This window comes from Monodon monoceros, unplaced genomic scaffold (genome assembly GCF_005190385.1).
Source record: "Monodon monoceros isolate NGI ecotype Baffin Bay Population unplaced genomic scaffold, NGI_Narwhal_1 Super_Scaffold_21, whole genome shotgun sequence".
NCBI lineage: Eukaryota > Metazoa > Chordata > Mammalia > Artiodactyla > Monodontidae > Monodon > Monodon monoceros.
Genome location: NW_021703778.1, coordinates 39188114 through 39211840, shown reverse-complemented (window position 1 = coordinate 39211840; position 23727 = coordinate 39188114). Strand labels below are relative to the sequence as shown.

General features: G+C 46.7%; 1 protein-coding gene and 1 long non-coding RNA gene across 6 annotated transcripts in view; one reads left to right on the top strand and one right to left on the bottom strand.

Annotated features, from left to right (window-relative positions):
- The first annotated feature begins 211 nt into the window (after window positions 1-211).
- LOC114903918 overlaps window positions 212-23727 on the top strand; it is a 64411-nt gene continuing 40895 nt past the window's right edge. Inside the window, exon 1 of the long non-coding RNA XR_003795814.1 lies at window positions 212-328. This is a non-coding gene — a long non-coding RNA (uncharacterized LOC114903918). The remainder of the gene's footprint in view (window positions 329-23727) is intronic.
- NTRK3 (neurotrophic receptor tyrosine kinase 3) overlaps window positions 10521-23727 on the bottom strand; it is a 283681-nt gene continuing 270474 nt past the window's right edge. For 2 of the 5 annotated variants that reach the window (XM_029237146.1, XM_029237148.1), the window contains 2 exons: window positions 17537-17671; window positions 10521-15998 (listed from right to left, as the gene is read on the bottom strand). In XM_029237146.1, coding sequence (XP_029092979.1) covers window positions 15880-15998; window positions 17537-17671 — 254 coding nt within the window. In that variant the 3' untranslated portion in view covers window positions 10521-15879. Of the gene's footprint in view, window positions 15999-17536; window positions 17672-23727 lie in introns of those variants that run through there. The other 3 variants (XR_003795813.1, XM_029237147.1, XR_003795812.1) reach the window with 2 other exon arrangements.

Here is a 23727-nt window from a genome sequence, read left to right as displayed (position 1 = left end):
TCTTGCAGCCAGCTTCAACCTCTACTGCTGTGCCCCACTCAGTATGTTCCCAGGTGGCCACCTGCTTAAAGGCCAGGGCAGGAGGTCAGGGTACATGGGGACTGCCTCCCAACCCTCACCCTGACCTTGAGAAAGTCAAGCTGCCACGCTTGGTCAGCCATCTGAACGACATATGAGATTAGAGGCTTCACTCAGAATCCCATTAACATTTCGACTGTGCAGCTCAGAATCCCCAAACCTAAAATGTGGCAGGACTCTGGCCAGAAGAGCCCTTTGGAGAACAACATTATGGGAATACTGACAGCGCTTTGAAGTCACCTGGGCAAAGGTAAGGACCCCTACACTCACCAACTTTGTATCCTGGGCTCTGAAGACATCGTGTTCTAGAAGGAGATGGCTTCCCTAAGTTAGCTCTCTGTTACAAGAGGACAGCTGTCTTAAGGAGAGCCCACTGGCTACTTGGGGATTCTTGGGGAGTCCCTAAATACCCAGGGGTGTCTGCAGTGGGCCACAAGGCATGGATGCAGGGACACACAGCGCCTCTGGTGGGCGCTGCCGCTCAGCCATCCCCCTCATTCAGCTTAGCTACCAAAAGTGTGGAAATGCCTGCTGTTATTCATAAGAATAGAAAAATAAAACAAAATAAGCCAAGTTTCCAAACAGTAAAATAAAGATGGTATATCCACACAGTGGAACCTTACCCAGCCGTTAAAAATCATGCTGCAACTCTGTGTTTATTGAGGCTGTGGAGAACCTCATTCTCATATATTATTACTGAGGGTACACATTGGTATAACCTCATATGGGTTATAGGTACAAAACAGGTATACCAAATAGCCTGTGGGGATTATTTGGACCTGTATTAATGTTGTATTTAGGTTCAACCACATTTATTTAGGTTCATTATATTTTTGATCAATCCACTGAAGTTATTTGTAAGAGCAAAATATTATAAAGAAATTAAATGAATTTGGATACACCAAGGCAATGGAATAGCATGTATCTCTAAAAAAAAAACAATGAGCAATTTCTCTCAGAGTTCCAAAAAGCTTGCAGGGGGAATACTATAAAGCACAGGATAATATGTGTGATATAGTTTTACATGTGCAAAATGGAGGGGAAACAAGAGTGTATATTAATATTTGTTTATATATAATTTGTTTAGATATAATTCATAAGGACACACAATAACAGTGGTTACCTGTGTGGTGATGGTGGTGGTGGTACAATGAACCTGCAGATGAGGGACAGGTGTAGGAAGAATTCATGTATATATGTAACATATATATAATAACTGAGGTAAACAATACCTCAATAAAGTTTGTACATAAAATCTTTATTTTACATCAACATGTTACATATATTTATTATATATATCATACATATAAACTTTATTTTACATATATATTGACATATAAATAAATAAACTTTATTGAGGTATTATTTACCTACCATAAATCTCACCCATTTTAATGTACAATTCAATGATTTTTAGTAAATCTACCAGTGGCACAACCATCACCATAATCCAGTTTTTGTACATTTTCATCACCCCAATAAGATCTCTTGGGTCCATTTACAGGTAATCCCCATTCCCAACCCCAAACCTAGGCAACCACTAATCCACTTCTTGTCTACATAGATTTGCCTCTTCGGGACATTTCATAGAAGTGGCATCGTGCAAAACAGGATCTTTCATGTCCTGCTTCTTTCACTACTTAGTATATTGTTTTCGATGTTCATTCACGTAGCATATACCAGTACTCCATTCCTTTTTACTGCTGAGTGGTATCCATTGTTCGTGTATCCCGTATTTTGTTTATCATCGGTTGATACACATTTGGGTTGTTTCTACTTTTTGGCTATTTTGAAAAATGCTGCTATGAACATTCATGCACAAGTTTTGTGTGTGTGTGTGTGTGTATGTGTTTGAACCATGTGAATAGATTATCTATAAAAAGTCTTTTAATATTGCAAAAGGTTAGTTAAATGGCACATGAAACAACCTTATAAAAAAGGAAGTAGCAAAGCAATGGGTGTGTGTGTGCACGTGCACATAGAATGATTTGATTCTGTTTAATAATTAAATAAGAACATAAAAAAGATTTGAAAGGCAGAAAGCTAAAATGTTAGCAGTGTTGTCTCTGGGTGATGGGACTGTGGATAATTTATGTGTTTGTGTGCTTTTCTGTATTTCAACAAATTGTCTACTGTGAATATAAATTACTTTTGTAATCAGAAACAAACCACAATGCTATTAGAAGAAAAACACCATCATACCCATGCAATTTCTCCAAGGTCTTTACCTCTCTGCTGTGGAAAGATACCCTCCCAATAGTCCCCATGTAGGGGAGGGGAGAGTGCATCCTATCTCTCTCTCTCTCTCTCTCTCTCTCTCTCTTTCTCTCTCTGTTTAATGCTGGTCACAGCATCCGGAAAACAGCAGATCCCCAATAAATACAAATCAATTTTGGAGACCTCAAGATCAGTCTCCATGGCAACCTGACAAGGGCATGACACTATATGAGCACCACCTCAGGGTGGAGATGGTCCAGCACAAAGAACGCTTGACTTGAACAGCCCGAGGCTGCCAATGGACCATAGTATTTATCTATGTGGCAATGGGATCAGGCTTCCCAGACTCAAAGAGGCAGACATCTCTCTAAATGACAGAACATTGAAAGTCTGAACTGATCATCCTGATTGTGGGTTCCCTGAACTGCCATTTCTATTTATACAGCTGCAAACAGATGTCATGATTCAGTATTTTCCAGAACTACATTTAAGAACTAAGTGTCCTTCCTCTATGTTTATCTCATTCACAATTTCATCATATTGCTTCATAATTACTCATTTGTCTGCACCAGGCCTGTCCCTTACATTTGTAGGACCTGGGACAATAGAATAATTAGAAGCTCACATCTCACATGTTCAAAAATTCAGAAGTCATTAATCAAGCTAACACGCTCTTAAATAAGGTAGATCCTATCTTCCTACCTTATTGAATACATTTTCAGAATGACCTGAAGAACCAGGTACAAATTTAGACATCTCAGGCTCCTTGGAGTTGGGAATTGGGCCATGCGGTGCCAGAGAGCTGGCCCCTGGCTTGCTCCCCTTTTCCATTGCACAGCCAAAGAAGCACAAGTCGCCCCAGCCTGAGCCACCACTCACCCCTCACTCACACTCCCCTCTGCCCCCAAACAGCAGCCCCTTGGCCAACTCTTGGGCTTTACAGGGCACACACCTGCAGTGCAGCCCACCCTTAGGAGAAAAGACCAGCGGACAGGCCTGCAAGTGCCCTGGAAGTGGGCTAAGGACCATTTTGGTAAGGAATTCTGGTTTAGGCAACTACAACTTTATCTAGAAGGGGTGTAGGACAGGGGATATGGATGCCATGGCCCTCGGACTCCTGGCAGGTGAAGGAGGGCCCTGAAAAGTATGAAAACCCTCTTGCCCAAGATAAGGGATACCGATCTGTATTCCCACTAGACTGGATTTCTTGACCTTGGCACTACTGACATTTTGGGCCAGGTAATTCATTGTTATGGGGGCTGTCAGTTATGGGGGCTATACCCTTACTTGTGATAATCAAACTCCCTGGGAGACAAGTCACCCCTTCCCCCAATAAGAACCAATGCAGTAGACTGTGAAGCTCTAGAGGGCAGGAAATACAACTGCTTCACTCAATGGCAGAGTAGATGCCACTCATGGTACAGAGTAGATGCCCAATAACTGTTTGAAGGATGAATCAATGAACCAACATCAACTCATGACCTCAGAGGCATTCTTGAAAGACCTTATTTTCCTGGTGAGGATTGTGAAATACTGGGGACAAAGGGCTCCTCAGAACAAGCTGAGAGCCGTTCTTGATCCCCCAGATATAAATGATAAATCTGGGTTATACAGGTAGAAACGCTAGGAAGCATAAACACGGTGTCGTGCACCCAGGACCCCAAGGACGGGACAACTCCCTCTGTCTGACGCACGTATCGAGTTGACCCGACGAGGCTCCTTAAGACCTTATGCATTTCATGGTCCAATCTTTCTCCACCAAAGCTGCCCAGGTTAGGTGCATGAGGGAGGGACCAGGGTCTCTAAACTTAAATAGACGCTCCTAAGGGACCTGGTAGAACACTGCTAAGTCCTACGTGTTCCTTAGACAAATCCAAATGCGATGCACAACGAGGGCTATGATGCACATGATGAGACTTCTGACCCGCAAGGTGCCGATTGCAAAAGCTCTTCATCCCCCTGACATTCATTCTCCCTGTCCTCAACATTGGGATTTTGCAAACCCTGTTCATGCTGAGTCTCTTCAATCGGCCAATAATATTTACTGCTGCATCAAGCCCACGTTCCTTCTCCAGAGCAAGCACGCACCCAACCTCCCAGTTTTCTTTATAATAGATGAATTCTTTCTTGTACGGTTCCCACATTCCTAGCAACCGAGCATACATGGTTATATCCAGTTGGGTTTGGGCTGGCACTTTAGGGGCAGTGGTGATGTTTGCATTAAGAAATGAAGTTCTGATGGAGTCCGACATTTGGAGCAAAGTGCATAACTGGTACCATTCACTGGTACCAAGAGGACCTAGACTTGATTTCCGAATCTGCTCATGCATCAGTTTTCCCTAGAGTGGCAGGTCTCAAAATGTGGTCCAAATAGCCCTGGTGGCCCTGAGACCTTCTCGGGAGATCCACGTGTCAAAACTATTTTCCTAGGAATACTAAGATGGTCTGTCCTTTTGTTCACTCTCATTCTCTCACAGGTATACTAGGAGTTTTTCCAGTGACTTCCTGACATGTGATGGCATCATTGCCCTGATGGCTAAATAAAATGTGTGTGTGTGTGTGTGTGTGTGTGCGCGCGCACTTGTGTTTTCCAATGTTTCTCAGTTTTAATTTAAATTACAGTAATTGTAGATGAATATAACCCACATAAACAAAAACTCTTCAAGGTCTTTCTAATTTTTGAGTGTAAAGGGGTTCCAAGCCCAGAAAGTTTGAGAACCACTGTCCTAGAGCAAGAATGCCAGTCGTACTTCTACAGCATTGAAAGTAGGGAGTGGGGAAAAGATATTTGGAAGACCTTTCTGTGAGGTAGAGTAAGTTACCGAATATAAAAATAAGTACACTTTCAGAGTTTTATAACAGGAGTGTCACTGTGACATTTTAACTGCAAAATGTTCTCTAGGTTCTTCGAAGTGGAAAAAAAACAAGTCTAGAAAAAAAGCAAAAGTATTAATATTTTCAGTAAAAGCAATACATCTTAAACACAACATTGCTTGTTTGGAGGTTTACCGATGATCTGATTTGCACCTGGACCAGCCTCAACTCAAACACCCGCAACCTGTCCAAAGATTGGCTCTATTTGTTGGCATCCCTGAGAGTGTCAATTACACTTGCAATTTTAAATTTGACTGCAATTTTGAGATTATCAGTGGCTTTCAGTTACCCATGCTATAGAATCAGGATGCATTATCAAACAGAAGTATTTTTATTAATATCTAAACAACATCACTGAGGAAAATAAACAGATGAAAGACCCCATTCCCTCTGGGTTTAACACCAGTCCTTCCATCACATCTGATTTTCCCTTTTTAAATTTCTTTAATTCCTTTTCCCCCTTCATGTAACAGAGATGCTATTTTCTTGCCACCCTCACCCAAGTGCCTAGGTGTTTTGACCACATGGCGTCATTCATACGCCCAGTATACCTAGAAGAGGCATATGACAATTGGCTCCATTTTTTAGATGGAACAACTGACACATGAAATCCACCTTCCCAGATCAACATGGCCAACTGATGGCCAGGCCACCAACTGCTACCCAAGATGCTACCCACCCATACTGGAGAGGGGGTCCCCAGATCCTTGTCTGAAGAGGCACAAGCTGGAAGCTGATGGGGTCATTTCTAGAAACTGCCTCTCCCCGACTCACAGAAGCAAAAGCCATACATTTTCTTAATTAAAAGAACAATAATAGTAATCATAATAACAGATAAGGAGAGGTCAAGAGCGTGTCACCAACAAGAAAAGTTTTACCATTTCAAAGCTGGGGCAGTTGGATCGTGAACTACCATCTCAAGCCCAGCCACTTTTCTACATCCAGCTTCCATCTTCTGCGCTATAAATAATTCAGAGTTTTCTTTTTTCTTAAATATCACAAAACCAAGTCGGAATCTTTATGTGAAGGATTCTGCTGTGTCCTTCTCTCCCTCCTCCTCTCCCTCCCTAGCCAGCCCAGGCAACTCCCAGGAGAACGACCCCTCAAGCTTTAACATTTATTCTTTGACATTTCAGACTATTTGTTAGGCAGAGCTGCCTTCTTGAGATCAAAGTTGGAAAATCTCGCCAAGAACTCCCGCTTGGCCCTGTCCGACGGTGACAGCGAGGGTCTATTAACCTCCAAGAATCTGCTCCATTCCTCTTCGGGAGAAATCCACCAGCCCTCACCCAGAAGGGCAGCCATCCTCTCCCTCTTCCCCCTCCCCAGCACTCCAGGAGGGGCCAGAGGTCACCCTCCCCACGTGATACACTAAGACACTCAGCACAGAGAGACAGACCCCAGAACCAAAAGATGTCCCCCACTAGGAGACAACAGTGACTCGTGGGGACATGGTATTTGGGACACCTGTCTGGGTAGGACCTTTTATCTGAGGGACAGCAAGCTCAGAGACAAATATGGAACAAGGAAAGGTAACTTACCCAAGTCATTTTGCTGGCGGTAGTGCTGAGACTGATGCCAGCTCTTCACTGCCGTGCACTACTGCTAGATGATGTCACCTCCATCCACCTGGGAGGGTGACCAGGTTTAGGGCTGAAGTCTTAAGCTCTTACGTGAAATGACTTACCATTTTCTTCCGAGGCATCGCAGTGAAGGGTTCCTGCACTTCACAAGAGCACCTACCCACCAGCTGCCAGAATCATTTCTTCCTCCATACAAAGCCGAGGGCCAAACTGGGGGACCGAGCCTAAAGCTGGGCAAAGGTGTCGGGGTGTTGTGGTTCACCTTTTTTTTTTTTCTCTATTTATTTATTTTTTTTTTGTGGTGGTTCATCTTGATGTAAGAGGTCAGTGGTTGACTAACCCATTTTGCTCGGTTCTTCTTCAAAAAGCTTCTGCCCACACCCTGACCCAGTGTTACCTAGAGTGTATGCATGAGTCTATTTAGCGTGAAGAGTGGTTTATGTTCAATTAGATTGGGAAAGAGGTAGGATAAAAAGGGTTATTTAAAGGAGGACTTCTCAGAGCCTTTGGTATCCTAACATGCATGGTAAACCTACAAGAGGTTGGCTATACCATACAATGCTCTCCAAAGTTATTTGATGGGCTCTTAGCATCTTCTGAAACTAGAGGGAAACATTTCCACAGCCAAGGAAAAGGAGAGCACTTGATCCTTACAGCATGATTTATTTAATAACAAGTTGGGCATTCAAATGAAGACAGGACCCCATTGTAGAAACTGAAGCTTTCCCAGAAAACTGATCAATCCATGTAGGGCAGTAGTTGGTCAAGTGGCTGACCCACAAAATTACTAAGATGGCCAAAGATACCATCCTAGAAATGCACAGTGGTGTCATTCTGGTCTTCTTAGTGACCAGGTTGTCCGTTTGGTATCAAAGGTACTACACAGCAGTTGCCTGTTACAATACTGGGAAGTGTCAAGTTGACAGCCACAAAGATTGAACGATTCCGTGAGTCATTCGCGCATGAACTCAGAATTTCAGTTCTCGCAGGAAGGACATTCTCAGAATATATTCTTTATTCATGGTGCCTCTCCTACCCACCCTCCCCACCAGAGTCAAGTTCTCACTGGTCGGCTCCGCATCTGGCTCCCTCTGAAGCAGAAGGCTTTGGTCCAGAGCTGTGGCTCTAAGATGGGAGCGACAAGAGAGATCCTGGCTGTGCCCTCTCAGCCAGCGTGAGTTTTCAGAGACCTAACGCTCATGACAAAAATTGCTTTGAGATTTCCTCTCAGGTTCTCTGTCACGTGAGTCTTTTTCTCAGAATTAACAGTAAGAGAAGGCTGACACGTTGGTGTATTGGTGTATACATAATACGTGGGCTGGACTTAGCATCTAGCCTGCGTTCCGGAATTTTCCTTATCCCTAAGGTTGCTTGTAGGAGGGACCTGGGAGAGGTGCCTACATTGGTTGGCCCATGGTAGACAGACTTTAGGACTTGTCCTTCTTGACTGTGGCAGCAGGAGGGCAGATCTTGGAGACAGTTTGTCTGGCCAGTGCTGAGAAGGGTTGGCAGTGAAACAGCGTTTGTAGGTCCAGGGGTCTCCTGTGTTATGGGATCTAAACCCTCTCAGCTCCAAATTCAAGGGTGTTCCGTGTGTCCCTGCTCCCAACACCCTCGAGAACCTGGCTGTGTGTAGTAAATATCTCCCTAGGCCTGTCCAGCTACTAAGAACTGTGGCACAGACTGTAGACAGATGTCATTCCTCCAAGAGCACCCAGGACCCCTTCCCCCCAGCCCCACACCTTCTCTTCCCCTGAGAAGTCCATCTGGGAGTCAGGATCACATGACTTTGGCCAAAGGCTGCTGCAAACGTTGCAATGTAATGGACATTGCATTGCAATTTTAAAACATTATCACGGGGACCAAAACAGACCAAAGCTGGTGTGTGCTTCAGAGTAAAAAAGTAGGTGGCATTTCAGAGCTCTATAAAAGAAGCATCACCAGGCCACAGTTGACAGCAGTGAAGTCACTTTACAGGGGTTAGGTCCTTGCCCTTCTCACTGCAGAATAAACGTAGGGACAAGAGAGGGAAGCCTTGTCCCTTGCCTTTTGAAGGGAAATAGGCCGGTTGCTCCACTGAGGTGCCCAAAGGCCGAACCAGGCTTCATTTTGCTGCCATGGTAACAGCACATGGGAGGTAGAAACGGGGAGGAGGAAAGAGAGCTCCATAGACAAGCTGGGTGTCACTGTCAGCCACCAAGGCCTCCGCCATTATTCACCCAAGTCAGGCTTGGTGGGGTTTTTCCGAACTGACATGACACTCTGTTCCTCAAACTTGGATGGAGCCACAAGTCGGACACAACCCTGGAACTCATACCTTTGAGCAGCCTCAACCCTTGGTCTTCAAACCTTCTCCACAGCCATGTAGGCCATTCTGATCCACCTTCCAAACTCTCAGACAGCGCCTGCCATTGCTCTTAGACAGGGTGTGAAGGGAGAATTGCTCTTTCCCTCTCAGAAAAGCCAAGCTCCATTCTTCCTGCCTTATGCCACATGCCCCACCCCGTCCACTCTCAGCCAAATCAAAGTCAGGTTTATGGACATCAGAGGGGCCTTAAGCGGCTCCTATTTGCAGAGGGTCGTGGGAAGACACGTGATCCTGAGATGCCCAGGGCTGCCTCTGGTCTGAGTAGGAAGCTCATGCATCCCCTGTTTTCCAGGCTTGAAGGTCTCAACAAAGCTCTCAGTCAGGGTTTCTCTACAGCTCGGATCTTCCCTGGGAACTTGGAAATCCTGCCTTTCTCCTCTACCCAAGTAGTTCCACATTCCTTCCCAAACTGGACCTGCATGGACCTGGCCTTGCCTTTGGCACAGAATCTGAGTCATCAGCATCCTCTGTGTCCCTCTAGGATCTGTGCTTCTCAGAGATCCTCCTGCCTTTCTGGTTTCTTTCTTGCACGGGAGCCGAACAGGCTGTAGTCAAAGGATAACCCCAATATCTCCCTCACTTTCCCCAGTTCTCACAATGCCCCACCCCCAAACCTGCAGAATATCTGAGCAATGCATCCCCTCCAGCTGGAAGGCAAAGGGGGTGGGGAAGGAAGAGCTACTGCTCTCAGGTACACACCCAGGAGGGGACAGGGTCCTGATGGAAAGAGACGAAAAGGCAGCGAGCTCTTAGGCCTCATCACCCACCCAATCTCCTCCCCGAGCAAGCAGAGCTTAAGTCCCAGGGGCAAACTGGGGTCACTTTATCGAAGGAGGAATTGGGATTAAAATCCTACCCTCGGAATCCTGATTAAATTTCCAAACCATGTGCAAAAGCAGACGAGAAATCTGATCTCTTGCCAGCAAGAGATCTTCAACTCACTTTGGGTTCAAGGAGAGTGGAAGGAGGCTTATTTAGCTCTGGGATATATGATTAGATCTTGGCTGAGATTTTCTTGAGAGGTGAGTAGGGCGGTGTGGGGGGGTGGGGGTGGTACAGGATTTCTAAAGGCAAAATGCAGAACCAGAGCTATCCAAGGCAACTGAGGCCACTGGCCGCTTCGGCCACTCCCCAGCAGTACAGTGGGGATGTCAGGGGTGGGGCAAAGCTAGGGGTGCAGGGGAGTAGAGCTTCAGGCCTCCTGGACAATTTGGATGCGGACCAGGTTCCCCTGAAGCTCCCACCCTCCTCGCTGCCCCGTCGCCTCCTCCGCTGTCACACTGAAGAGTTTTCCCTCTGTCCTTCCCAAAGGAGCCTCAGAGCAGCCAGCATCCCTTCACCTTCACGCCTCCCCGTCTGTCCCTCACTGCTACCCTCATCTTGCTCTCCATTTCAGAGTCACTCTGGAGGCCACCTGTGAGTCTAGCCGGAGCTCCGAGTCGGTAAACACTGAAGGAACAAAGGCCCTCTGCCTAGTCCGCATGTGGTGCAGTCCAGGAAGCTACACACAATGAAGTCACCCTGCATTGATCTGCCGGCTCCCCGTGCTCTCTCCACAGCATCAAACCCTCCCTGGCGTCTAGCTGCTGTATCTGAGACGCTTGAGCGTCTGCTCAGGCCTGGCCTTGACCTGCAGGAGCTGGGCAGAGCCAGGGGAAGCGTCACGGCCCAGTGCTAGGCTGAGGTCACACCTGCGGCTGGGGAGGGGAGCATGTGGTGCCTGGGAGCTTGGCTACACAAAAGAATTCCCACGTAAGAAGGGAGCGACAGGGTAGCCCAGAGCCCAGCTTCTTGGCTTCCAAATTGAAGATGCTTGGCATCTGCTCTTTCCCTGGGTGAGAAGCACATGGCCGAGCTTCCACACACCAGGAGGTCTTTGAGGAAGGGTGAACAAAGTTCAGATGGGGGTGCACAAGTCAGGCAAGGATCTTCCTTCCACTACCTTCCTGCCTGAAGCCGCTCCTGCTTGCCCAGACCTGAGCAGCCTCACCTACCAACTTGAGGATCAGGTGTGTCTCAGCCAACAAGTCCTTCTTGACAGCAAAGATGCCACCCTTGTCTGTTTGGGGATCTCACCAACTGAAAACCAGATGATTCATCTTAGATGTAAGAACAACCACATTTTCAGGCATCAAGGGTCACTAAATGCTAGAATGTGTGAAGAAGGAGCGTGGCAGACGTTCTTTTCAAAATCACCGTGTTCGGGTGTTTCCAGGAGGAAGTTAGGGATAGCATCTAGCCCCAAAGACCCCTGAAGGACTTCATCTAGGGAGCCAGGGGGAGGCTATGACTGTGGAGATCCCAGGACTGCAGCTTTCCAGGAGCAGATGGGGCTGCTCTATGGGGCAGCTGAACAGCCAAGAGCACCAGGAGGTCAAAGAGACCCCGTGTCAGTCCCAGCTCTGCCACTCACAGCTGTGAAAACCTGGCCTAGTGATTACTAACCCTTTCTGAGCTTCAGCGTCCTCATGGGTCAAATGTGCCTGGCTCTGAATAGGCGCTTCATAAGTTCGCCATAATGATCGTTACTAAGGCTCCCCAGGAAAGCCCATTCTTTGGAGCTTGGCAACCAGGTCCGGGATCTGTCCACACAGCCCTAGTGAAAGACTCAGGTCCTCTCCAGAGCATGTCCCTGGAAGGCCCTACAACTGAGCTGACCACTGTCTACAGCTTCTGAAGGGAACAGTGAGCTCCCCACCCTCTGAGCTTCAGGGAACAGGGTTCAGAACCAGGGCCCCTCAATCACTCCTTCCAGAATGAAGATCCAGACAGCACATGGCAGGCACACCGGTTTCATGGATTGAAGCTTTGCCGCGAAATCCCCTAGGACCAAAACGTAACCTCAAGTCTGAGAAAGCCACTGTGAAATCCTGTGGGTGAGATTCCAAACACAGAGCTACGGGTCTTGTTGGTCCCCTGAGCCTCCCTGCCTGAAGCCTGTCCAACCCAGCATCCTTGGTGGGCTGAGTTCCTCTCTCCACGCCTCCCCTGTGCCAGCGCTGACTGGCCCAGAGCCTCTAACGTTGGGGTAGATGCCATGGGACTTCAAAGCCCAGCAGGAAAGCATGGGGAACAGAATCCTGGACACTCAAAACAGCTCCCCAGTCTCAGCCAGTCCTCATTCCTCCCGGCAACTTTTTCATGCTTCCCTGCCATCTGCCACGGTCTCTTCTGCTGCTTTAGACCTTCTCAGCGCTCTTAGATGCTCTCACTTGTAGCACAAGGCCTTGCCTTACACTTGATAGGCAAAATAGAAGCCACCAGACAAGAACTCTCTCATTCCCTTGCCTGCCCCAAACCTCTAAACCCTCATCTTTTCCTCTTCCTCCTGCTGCACCAGGAGAGCTCTCCCTCCATGTGGCTGAGCCTTCCTCCTGAGGATGGGCGCTTTTCTTTCCCATCTTCCCAGGGGCCGTTTCTATTCATCATCTTTTCTCCCAAGCATTGGCAGGCTCTACGCATCCTGATTAAAAAAAAAACCTTAAATATCTCTACTTATTAATAATGAAATTCTCCCTAGAATCCATGCAGCCTGAAGGTCCCAAAGGCACTCTCAACCCTTGGGGCATCCCTGGTCCAATCCTGGAACCCTTGAGAACAGGAGAATGTGGAGCTGGGCAACCCCCTACCCAGGCCACTCTATAGAAAAGGAGCTTCCACTGGGGATGAGGTGAGGTGAGGGCTCAAACCAAGCTAGACTTAAATAAGAGATTGAGTAAGGGTAAGTAGAAAAAGCACCAACCTAGCCGAATCAATCCCTGTTGGACTTCCACCTTGAGCTCACCCACCTTACTTCCGCATGCCTCATCTTTATTTCCTAAGTAAGAAGCCCCCAAAAAGCCTACTGAGACCAAGGGAAGGGTCAAAATCCTCCCAACCCCCGACCTCCTCTCTTGTTCCAAATCTCCTACATACAAAGTCCCTTCCTCCTAAAAGGAAGATATTGTAAGTTACAGAAGGCATTTTGACCCTTCTAGCTGGGTCAGGGCCCAGGAACCAAGGGCAGACAGATACAGCCAGCTCATCTAAGCATTTTAGCCTCAGTAGGACCCCAGGACCCTTCTGCCTCTCCTTTTCTGGTAGCCCACATGAGACCTGACATGAGAGTTTGGCCTACCTTAGTGTGTATGTGTCTGTGGGGGGGCAGGGAGTGGTCTCTGGATGATTGGCATGTTGGCCTACAAGCCCAAAACCCCATCTTCCTCTGGGCAAAGTCACTTCCCCAAGATCCATAAGGGAGATATAAAACCACTGCAACCAAGGGAAAAATTACATTGGCTTACTGGTGCACCAAAGATAAAGGATCCTTCAACCCCACTCCCAGACCCCCTTACACATCAGCTCTGAAGAAAGAATCTCCATAAGCCTTGGCTGTACGGACAATAGAAGAGTCCCCAGCCACCGAGGAGACGAGGGTCTCAGTAACTTGAGTTGTAGCTGAAAGAGTCAGGTTTGAACCTGGCTTCTGTCTCTTGTGCTTGTGTGACCCTGAGCGAACCATTCAACTCTCTGTGCCTCTAATTCTTTCTCAGTAAGATGAGGAAACCCTTCACTGTATGGACTCAGTCTGTATCTGGAGGGGTCTCAGTGAAAGCAACCAATGGAACAGATTGTAAAATCCTTTGCAAACAGGACTTGGCTAAGAAACTTCTTTAAAAGAGTAATAGTAAAATTGGGGGGAATTAAAAAACAGGGTAGCCTGAAATTTCTATGTATCTTTAATATTCTTTGCAAAATTGCCAAATAAGAGGTCTGATCCAGTCATTTCATTAGAAAATAAAGTGTTTATTAAGAAACTATACACTGAACACTCCTATATGTCTCTGCGGAAACACAACGCCCCATGGTCATAGCACAAGGTGAAGAAAATGGCAGAATAAAAGATGCTGGGATGGATGGAGCCTGGGAGGCTGGAAATGAGGTAATGATTTACAATAATTAAAAAACATCATCCTCAAGCTTACTCCTTAAAGCCACACTCAGGAGGGGGCCCTGGCCCAAAGGGTTGGCAGGACACAATGGGGAATAGCCAGACATGAAGCAATGGGGAGCAGGATGGCGGGGAGCTGGGAGGGGCTAAATAAACACACTTCTAGGCCCTGGAGAGAAGCTGAATCCCCGTGTGATACTCTGAACATTCAGGCGCCCGGGAGGCCACCCCAGATACTAGGCAAGAACTTGGAAAGCTGTGCATTTTTAAAGCCCATGGAGGTGTCTGCAGAATCAGGCTGGGAACCCGACGTGAAGAACCACCATCCACAGGACTCAGGACCTAAAACCCTAAGTGGGAATCCTAACCCCCAGGGCAGAGAATCTGTTATCTATTACTGTGCATCATCACTCCAAGACTCAGTGGATTAAAACCACCACCATTTTGCCCTACGATCTCCCCATGGTTGGCCCCCTCTTCCATGCTCCACCCTCAAGGGGGCAGCCTGCGCTGACCCCCTACGACGGAGGCACCATGGGTGGGTTGGGGGGAACTAGGCCAAGCCCGAAGTCCACGCAGCCAACATGGCAGCAAATCTGGGAGAGGTTCAGGCCCTACAACTGTACCTTTCCTATTGAAGCAGGGGGAAAAGCATCCCTTTCCCTCTCCCCAGTGGATCAAATTGAAAATGGGGGAAACAAACCTCCCTCTTTGGGAGAGGGTGGCCATGGAGTAAGGCATGAGTCAAAGCAAGCAAAGTAAACACATATATTGACCAGAGAACAGGATGACACTTCCATTGGAGCCATGAGAGGGGCTGGAGGAGGCCAATTTTTACTTCTCTTCCCCTTCAGTTCATCTTGGCCTTGAAATGGTGATTCCATTGGGTGCCAAAAGTTCTCAGAGTCAAGAATAAGTAAAAGTGGGGGAAGAGAGCCAATCCCGGGATCATGGAACAGCAGGAAGGGCCTTGGTCCCTGATTCCCTTGGTCCCTTGTGGTCCTAGCAGGATGCCCAATTCACGGGCAAGACCTCCTGCAGCCAAAGCTTGTCGGAACTGCAGATCTAGAGGCCAAGAAGGAGCCCTGGAGAAATCCTCTTCTCCAAGGAGTTTTCTAATACCACTCACTGTGAGCCGTTCCAGAGAGAAGAGGAAGTAGGGGGAAAGTGTGTCCAAAAAAAAGGTATGGTTTTCTCCACCAAAAAAAAAAAAAAAACATATATATATAGAAAACGATTGGTTTCCATTCTTTCCTCTGAGACCTAATCTGGTGCCAATACTTGGGCCTGGCTCCCTCTCCTCTCACCGCGCCGTCTCCACCTCTGCTTAGATGTTCTTCCCCACGGGAGGCTGCAGGGCGACGAGGTCACTAAGAGGATGGCCTGGTATCCTAGGGAGAGCCAGGGAGACCCCACGCTTCCAAGCGGGGAAAGTGAGGCCGGAGCACGGCTGGACTTCATCAGGCTTTCTCGTGGTGGTTGGGTTGTTTGTGGAAAGCAAGAGAATGGCTAGTGTATTTAAGAGATGGTTCCTGGTGCACAGGTTTTTAATTCTCTTTATTGGCTCTTAAGATGATGGCAGGAGCTGCCTTGGAGGCCAGAAAAAAAAGGAGCACAGTGATGATTGGAGGGAAAGGGCAACCCTGCCAGTGGCGGATGGGGGCAAACACCCGTCTTGGTGGTGATAAAGGATGCAGGGGCACTGGCGGCTCGTGTAGTTTCTACTTAGCATCCCCGGATCCAAACAGAACAATGCCTAGAGCTTCCAACCTCTCAGAGGGCCCAGCCTACCAAGGTGACATCAAAACAGGGAGGCTTAAAAGGAGTTTTTAAAAGCCATGACGTCCTTTGCTGAAATAAACATTGACATCCTCAACATAGATGCCATGGTTAAGAGGCTTGGAATGTCCGGGAAGGCTTATTGGATTCAACATAATTTCTCTGAAACCTATAAAAAACAAAAACAAAAAAACAGAAAAACAGAAAAAAGCAAAATAAAGTAAAAACCAAAACCCCCAAAGAAGATCAAAACTAGAAGGGGAAACAGAGAGGGAGCTTGAAAGGTAAGGGGAAGAACCAGAGATACGGGACACGGATACAGATATATTGGGAACAGCCAAATGAATTCTCAGCAAAAGGGAAGGATAGGAGGAGGGGATTAACTTAAAACCAAGCATGGTCAGAGAAACTGGAAACACTCCACTTTTGCTGCAGCCTCCACTGAACCGAGGAAGGGACGTGAGCAAAACATTTGGGGGCTTGGCCTTGGATTGTCCTGGAAGAGGAGGGGAGGGGCAGCCTCATCTAAGTAGGAGGAGGCCCTGATGATGAGCTTGAGAGGGAGGTGGGAACAGGGCATAATCGCTAGGGTCCCTGGGGGGCAAAGGGGTGGGAGGAAAATGCTCTCCAGACCTTACATTCTTAAGGGATACCTGAGGGCCATTTCTAACCCTAGGAGCTGGGATAATGTGAACCACCTTTGATTGCACCAGGTTGGGGGCACTGTACTTCCAAGACTATAAACTCCTTCTCCTTCACTTTTTCCTCTCATTTCACCCAGTCAGTGCAATGATGGCTGATCTCTCAGCCTTCCCATAATTCCAAGTCTCATAGGGGATGGAATACTCTGAAGGAGTAGCATTGGTGGCCATCAAGCCATGGGCAGCCTCAAGCAAGGAGGACTTCCATGCTAGCTCAGCTCCTCTCTGGCCCCACCCTGCCATGGACGGAATTAGGATGTCCAGAGATGTGGGTGTTCCTGATCAAATCTCCAGAAGGAGGTTTTTCAGTCAACCCCGGATTAAAATAATGTCTGTAACGAGTGCGTGGGTGTTTACGTGCGTGTGCAGACAAGATAGGAGTAAGCCAACCTTTTTAGGAAAGCTGTGTGCAGGTATGTGAAGAGTGTAATGGCAGCTAGATGTTGAGGCTATGATGGGGAGAGATCGAGTTGGTAGCACTGAGACTTTCCCCTCCTCATTCTGAGGGCATATTACGATCAAAACAGAGTTGAGTCATCTTGGATGTTGGGTGCCCTCCTTCTGCAGGGAGTGGGGTTAGATTGTGGAGATGGAGGAAAGTTCCTCACTGATGAGGTCATGTTTAGAGGGAGACTTGGTTTCAACATGAGATGTTTCTGTGCTAGCATCACTATGCTAACCCAGGACAAGGGCTCTCTTGGGTCTGAGGCAGAGGGAAGGCAGGCCATTGGCCTAGAGGGTCTGTGACTCCATTGTTTCTCTCCAGGCAATGGTCCCTCTCTCACTACTCCCAGATGCCTCACCTAGGCCCTGTGAAGTATCCTGGCCTGGAATATTTCCCTCACCTAAGGGATTTTAGTACCAATCCCATACTAGGCATCTAGTCATCCCTGAGTCCTCTGGGACCTACAGAAACTCATGAGGTCTTAAGATCTTAAGAATTAAAATTGGTGAGGGGGACAGGGGGTCTGTACTGCATACAAAGACGTCAAAGGAGGTAACTCACCATGTGACCTTGGGTAAGACACTTCCCCACTCTGGACCTCAGGTTCCTCATATATATAGTGAGTTGATGGGACTAGATGATCTCTATTGTCCTTCAAGTTTAGTATCCCATGATTGTCTATGTTTGAAAAGACCCCTGGCAGAAGAGGCAGACATGGGGGAATTAATGGTCAGTATTGAGCCCCATGTGCAAAGACATGGGGAAGTACTTTTCTTAAGTGCACAAGGCCAGAAACAGAAATCCAGGTGTTCCCAGCACCTGTACTCACACTGCTTTACCTGTAGGGGCACCTGCTTTATTTTAGGCATAAAATCTAGATACATGGTCCCCTGAGTATCACACAGTGGCATTAAGGAACTGCATGAGGGGATCACCATAAACTCTGTCTAACCTTTCCCTACCATGCTTACCCCCCCATCCCTCTTCTTGGCCCAGGGGAATCCTGAACTTGTGCCCATCACTGCTTTTGTCAATGCCATTTCTGGGGCTGGAAGGATGATTCCTATGAACTGAGCTGATGATCCCACAGGTCTTGAGAATACCTTTTTGGTCCCTTCTCTCCTAGAAAAGAAATTCAGCTACTCTCCAAGAGGGAACAACATGACAAGGGGGAATGAAGAGGAGAAGAGATGGGGTGTTTGGCCCCTTGAAATCGTTCTTGCCTCAGTTAGGGCATAAACAGAACGACAAAAGCTGGTGGTTCCCTAGAGACCTGACAACTCTAAGTCCTATGAAAGAGGTATCATAGCTTGTGAGTGAAATCTCCCTTGAAGGTCATGCAGCATCGTGGGCCCTGGAAGGCTCCACGTCGGATCCATTAAAAGCCAGGGCCAAGCCTCTGCCAAGGTCCCTGAAGCCACCTCCATGAACATGAGCCTTTTCCCATACGAGCCTGGATCTGAAGTTTGTTTTCTCTGGAACTCTTTCCCAGGTGAAGCCTTTCCAAGATTCTAAATGCTGAAGCCTTATAGCATAAGGGGCACCGCTCCAAAATCCTCCATTCTTCCCCCTTTCACTCAGAGCAACCCCGGAGCAGGAAGGAAAAGGCATATGCTTGGGGGAAGGCAGGGGGGACAGGGACCACCATGGACATGGACTGGGAAAGGGAGAGATGGCTGGAGGAAAGGCCAAAGAGGAGCAAATATACTTCTGAAGAAAGCCTCGCCCCCCAGTGGCCCATGGATCCTCACGTCTAACCTTTTCCTCCATCTGTCAACAGCTGTCCCCAGAGTCATCCAGCACAAAGCTACTCGTAGGCCCTCTGTAATTCAGAACAGAGCCTGGTCTTCAGGGACTGTCTAGGTGTATGTTTCCTAAGAAGCAAGCCAGAGACTCTGGGATCGTTTTGGGAAGGGAGGGAAGCTGTGAAGGAAGAGGCTAGGGGGTGCTAAGCACCCAGAGAATTGGATGAAAGCTTTCGGAGCCAATCCCATTGGGCCAAAAGCCGGTTAAATCTTCAAGGGCAAGTTCTTTAATATTCACTGCATCAAGAGAAGGGCTGCCTTCTATGGCCATGCAACACAAAGGATGGCCTAGACCTTCACACCTTTCTGTTTTTCTGACAATCTTGTAAATCCTAATCATCTCACCCTCTCTGGGGTTTCATCCCAGCCCCACCCTATTGCTCTGGCCTTGGAAGTCTAGCGCTACCAGCTTTCCAGCACCCACCAGTGAGAACTTCCCTTGCATCATTTGTCTACACACTCATATGACTTTGGATTCTCAAGGCCTGCCTTTCTGTCCCTGCTTCTTCCTTTTTGTTATCTGACATGGTAATTTTATTCCCTAACCCCATAAAGTGGGTTTGGGTTACAGCCTTGATAAAAGGACCAATACCAAATGGAGCCCTATTGGATTATTTCCCAACATTCCCTCATCAAATGTATTCATTCATCCTCTTAAAGTTGCTACATCACAGAAACGCTTAGCATTTACATAGCATTGGCTGTGAGAAAGAGGAGGTTGATATACACAGGAGTCCTGGCACTGAGGTCATGGGTGGCTTAATCATAGGGAATCAGAGGCACAGAGCAATTGAGATCCTTGTCCAGAGAGAGCGAGAGCAGGAGGGGTCCACAGGATAGATGTCAGGGTGGGGAGCCTGCATTGTACCCCACCCCAGTCAGGGGGCATTCTAGCCACACCCTCTATACCATTCCCCAAGGGGTGAGAAGATGTGAAATGTCTTGAAGCATGCTGTGGGCAGGAATGGGCTAAAGAAGGGAGACTCAAGCAATGCCCAGCTATAATAGCCCTACCATCCAATGCATCACTGATCACCCTGGAATCCAAAGACCTATATAAGTTAGTGATGGTGCCAGGCACTGCTTACAGTTAATTAAGTATCTCCATTTTATTTTATTTTATTTTTTTGGCTGCACCACGCAGCTTGCGGGATCTTAGTTCCCCGATCAGGGATTGAACCCAGGCCCTGGCAGTGGAAGCGCAGAGTCCTAACCACTGGACCACCAGGGAAGTCCCTCCAATATCTTTTAAAAGTTGATATTATTAACTCTATTTTACATGTGGGAAAACTAAGGCTCAGTAATATATATTAAAAAAAAAAACCCAAGTACACTTTGTGGCAGAGTCTGATATTGAACATTGAACCAAGTTTTTCATAACCTTAAACTCCTTATAATGAACTGCTTTGCAATATGGCTTCCATTTGTTGAAAATCAATGTACGGAAAAGGAGGCAGAAATGGAGGTCAAGGCCGCAGTGATGGGGACATTCTCCAGGGGAAGCAGGGCTTTACCTCCGGCTCCTTCTGCAAGGCCTGGCTGGAGGGCTAGAGTGTTCCTTCCTCACTAACAGCTTCCCTACCAGAGAGCCGAGTGCCCCCCATGCCCCGCCACTGCCCTCCTCCAGTAGATGCCCAGCTCAACCCTTTCCCATGCTGCCTCATTTTCTGCAAGTGTTAGCCAGCCACACCTACCACTTGGTGTGTATTAGGACCTACCAAGTAAAGAATCCCAAACTCTATCTAGACATTGACCCCTTCATTTTGATGTTACTTCTGGGAGTTCAGCTTAAGAAGGATGAAAAGTAAACCTGATGAAAGAGAGATAATCATGAATTTGTAGAGAAGAGCAATTGTTCAGAACATAGTCACACCTAGAGCAAGAGTGTAGAATCTGAGAATCCTCCTGGGAGGCCAAGTACGGAGCCCAGAATTGCTCTCTCCCCAGCACTCTCCCCTTGGGTCACTATGTGGGCAAGAAGTGACAGGAAAAGGTACATTATGGTAAAGAAAATGTCCCTCATAAATGTCGCTTGCTTCGTTTGCTGCCTGTGTGGTGACCTCTCTAAGGTCATGGGAAGAAGGTCATCAAAGAGCCCCAGTGATCCCGGGTTATGACTATTGTTACGTGGTTCTGTACCTTTGCCTCCTGATGTGGCTATTGTTGCTCTCAATCTAAGTTCTTTCCTGCCATCAGATTCAGTAAAAAGACTGTGGCACTGAGCCATGCGGGTGAGACCCAAATGCCTAGACTTGCTGGCCACAAATGATCTTACTTAAAGCTCTCAGATCATTTCCTCTGTTATTCTGAGGTTGCAAACCTAACCAATGGGCCACCTGTGGCTCTGGGTTGTGTCTCCTTTTAGCATGATTTTTAAAAAATTTTTGAATTAGTTGCCAACATCTAAATGTTGGAAGATTTCACATTTAAAATATCCCTATTTCTAGCTTCCCTTAAAAATCCAAGAGTTCTGTCAATGTTGGGCCAGCATTTCTGCACAATGATAATCAGCTAGAACAAAGTGGTGGCCACTCCATTTAGACAGGGCATGTGTTCTCTAATTCACCATATGCCACACCACTCCCTATTATCCTCCACCTGGTCCCTTCACTTATTTACAATCCCTGCATGGTTTGTCTTAGCATTTGAGTTGAAAACTTTACAATAAACATAAAGCCAGCACTAGGTTATGGGCTGTGCATTAAAGACCAGGGAATGCCCTCTCAACAAGTCTCACTGATTATCCCTATAATGACCAAACTTATGCTCCCTCTGGTTATGGTTAAAAATGATACATAGTGGCTGGAAACGTCCATCAGAGGGATAAACCTATCTCAGAAAGAGGAGATAGTTCAGGAATTGAACTGTATGGGTAAGAGGGCATTGTGTTCAGAAATCAGGTTCCCAAGAAGAAAGCATGCTAGAGACCACTTATAATGCTACTGTTGGGTGAGAAGATGGTATTTTGGGTATTTGTATCATCAGCTGGCTGTGCTTCCACTTTCCTTGACACATGGAAGGCACTTGACCAAAGGTTACCAAGTGCCAGCTAGCAGGACTTTTCAATACAGCTGTTAAATTTCATGGGGTATGATTTGACTCAAAGTATTCCCATATCCTTACAACAACAAACATGCTACAAAGGCTTCTATAGGGTATGCAAATGTACTTGGAACTGAAACGTCCCTCTTGTATATTTTATGGCTAAGAGTGCTGAACTGAGATCCCCAGCTTCAGTACGCAGCACCTTTTCCTGCAAAGTTGCCTCAATACTGCTGGGAAAATCAATGATGAGACTGCCCTGGCCCATGTGCAAAGCCGGCTTCCAGCTGTGCGCAGATGCTCTCAGGGAGGAGGCTGCAGCTGAATGTAACCCAAATGTGAGTTAGCTCGGGGAATCATGCCAGGAGAAGTCACAGTGGGAGGGCATCCACACCTAAGTGCAATAAAAGGGCATGGAACACTGAGATTCTCAGACGAAAGCCAAAGGCTCTTCCCTGAAGGAATCTTGAAGGTTCTCCTGACTCTTCCCTGAGGAATACTGCAAGGCTTGCACTCAAAAGGAGGAGGAATGTGCTTGGGGGCTTCGCTCTTGGCATCACTATTGTCCCAACAACAAGCTGAGCTTGGATCAAAGGAGTGAAATGTTAGTTCCAGAGAAAGGGAAATTCCTTCTACTCCAGGACCTGGATGAAGTGACCTCTTAGAATCAAAATACTTCACAAGCCATGGAGTAAAATTAGTCACCTGGTAAAACCTGTTTACCATTCTCAAAATTAACTATATAAGGGACAATTTGTAATACCAGACTATCTCTTGCTTAATTGAGAGGAGAGAGAGCCTCAGGTATGAATAACCTTTCGCTATGTTCACTCCCTCCCTGCACTTCAAAATACTTGTCTTTATATTCAGCATATTTCCCCTTTTTGATTCTTTTCCAATGTTTGAAATATCTGAAATAAGAAAGCGTAGAGATTATCAAAACTGTGTACCTACCACCCAGTATTAACAATTTATTACATTTTGATACCTTCTTTCCAAATTTTTGAGAGAAATAATACATGACACCTATGGTTGTGAGCCCATGTGAATGCATCCATGATCCTGTCCCTAACCTAATCCCTCACCAGAGGTAATCACTGCCCTGAAATAGATGAGGGTCATTTCCAGGCATCTTTTAATAATTTGCCTGCAGAGGTATATATCTGTAAGAAAATTGGCTAAGTTTAAATTTTAAAACAAGGGATGTTTTTTCTAGATTTATCCACATTAAGACTTGTAGTTCTGTAACTTGTAACTCATGTAGTCTATCATGTGACTATACTACAAATTATTTGTCTGTTCTACTAACTGACACTTATTTCCATTCTGTCATTACTCCAAAAAAAGTTGCAATAAATATTATTACACAAGTCTCTTTACGTGCATGTGGGAGAGTTTCTCTAGAGCAGCAGTTGGCAAACTTTTCCTGTAAAGGCCCAGATAATAAATACTATTTTAGGCTTTATACAAATCATACGGTCTCTGTTGCTGCTACTAAATTCTGTCATTGTAGTCTGAAAGCAGCCATAGACAACACAGAAACAAACAGATGTGTTCCAATAAAACTTCAATGATAAAAACAGACAGGAACCAGATCTGGGCCTTGGCCCACAGGCCACTGTTTGCTGACCTCTAGAGGCTTGTTACTCAAACTATGGGCATGTAGACCAGCATCAGCTAGGAGTTTGGTAGAAATGGAGACTCTTAGACCTCAGTGAATCAACATCTTCATTTTAACAAGTTCTTCAGGTGATTTCTATGCACAAAAAAATGTTTCAGAAGAATGACTTTAGTCATTTATAATTTAGTCATTTATAATTTAGTGTGTAGAAATCCTTCACTGTATTGCTAAACGTTTCCCCAAACTGATGGGACCAACTCATATTTCTACGATCACTAAATGGA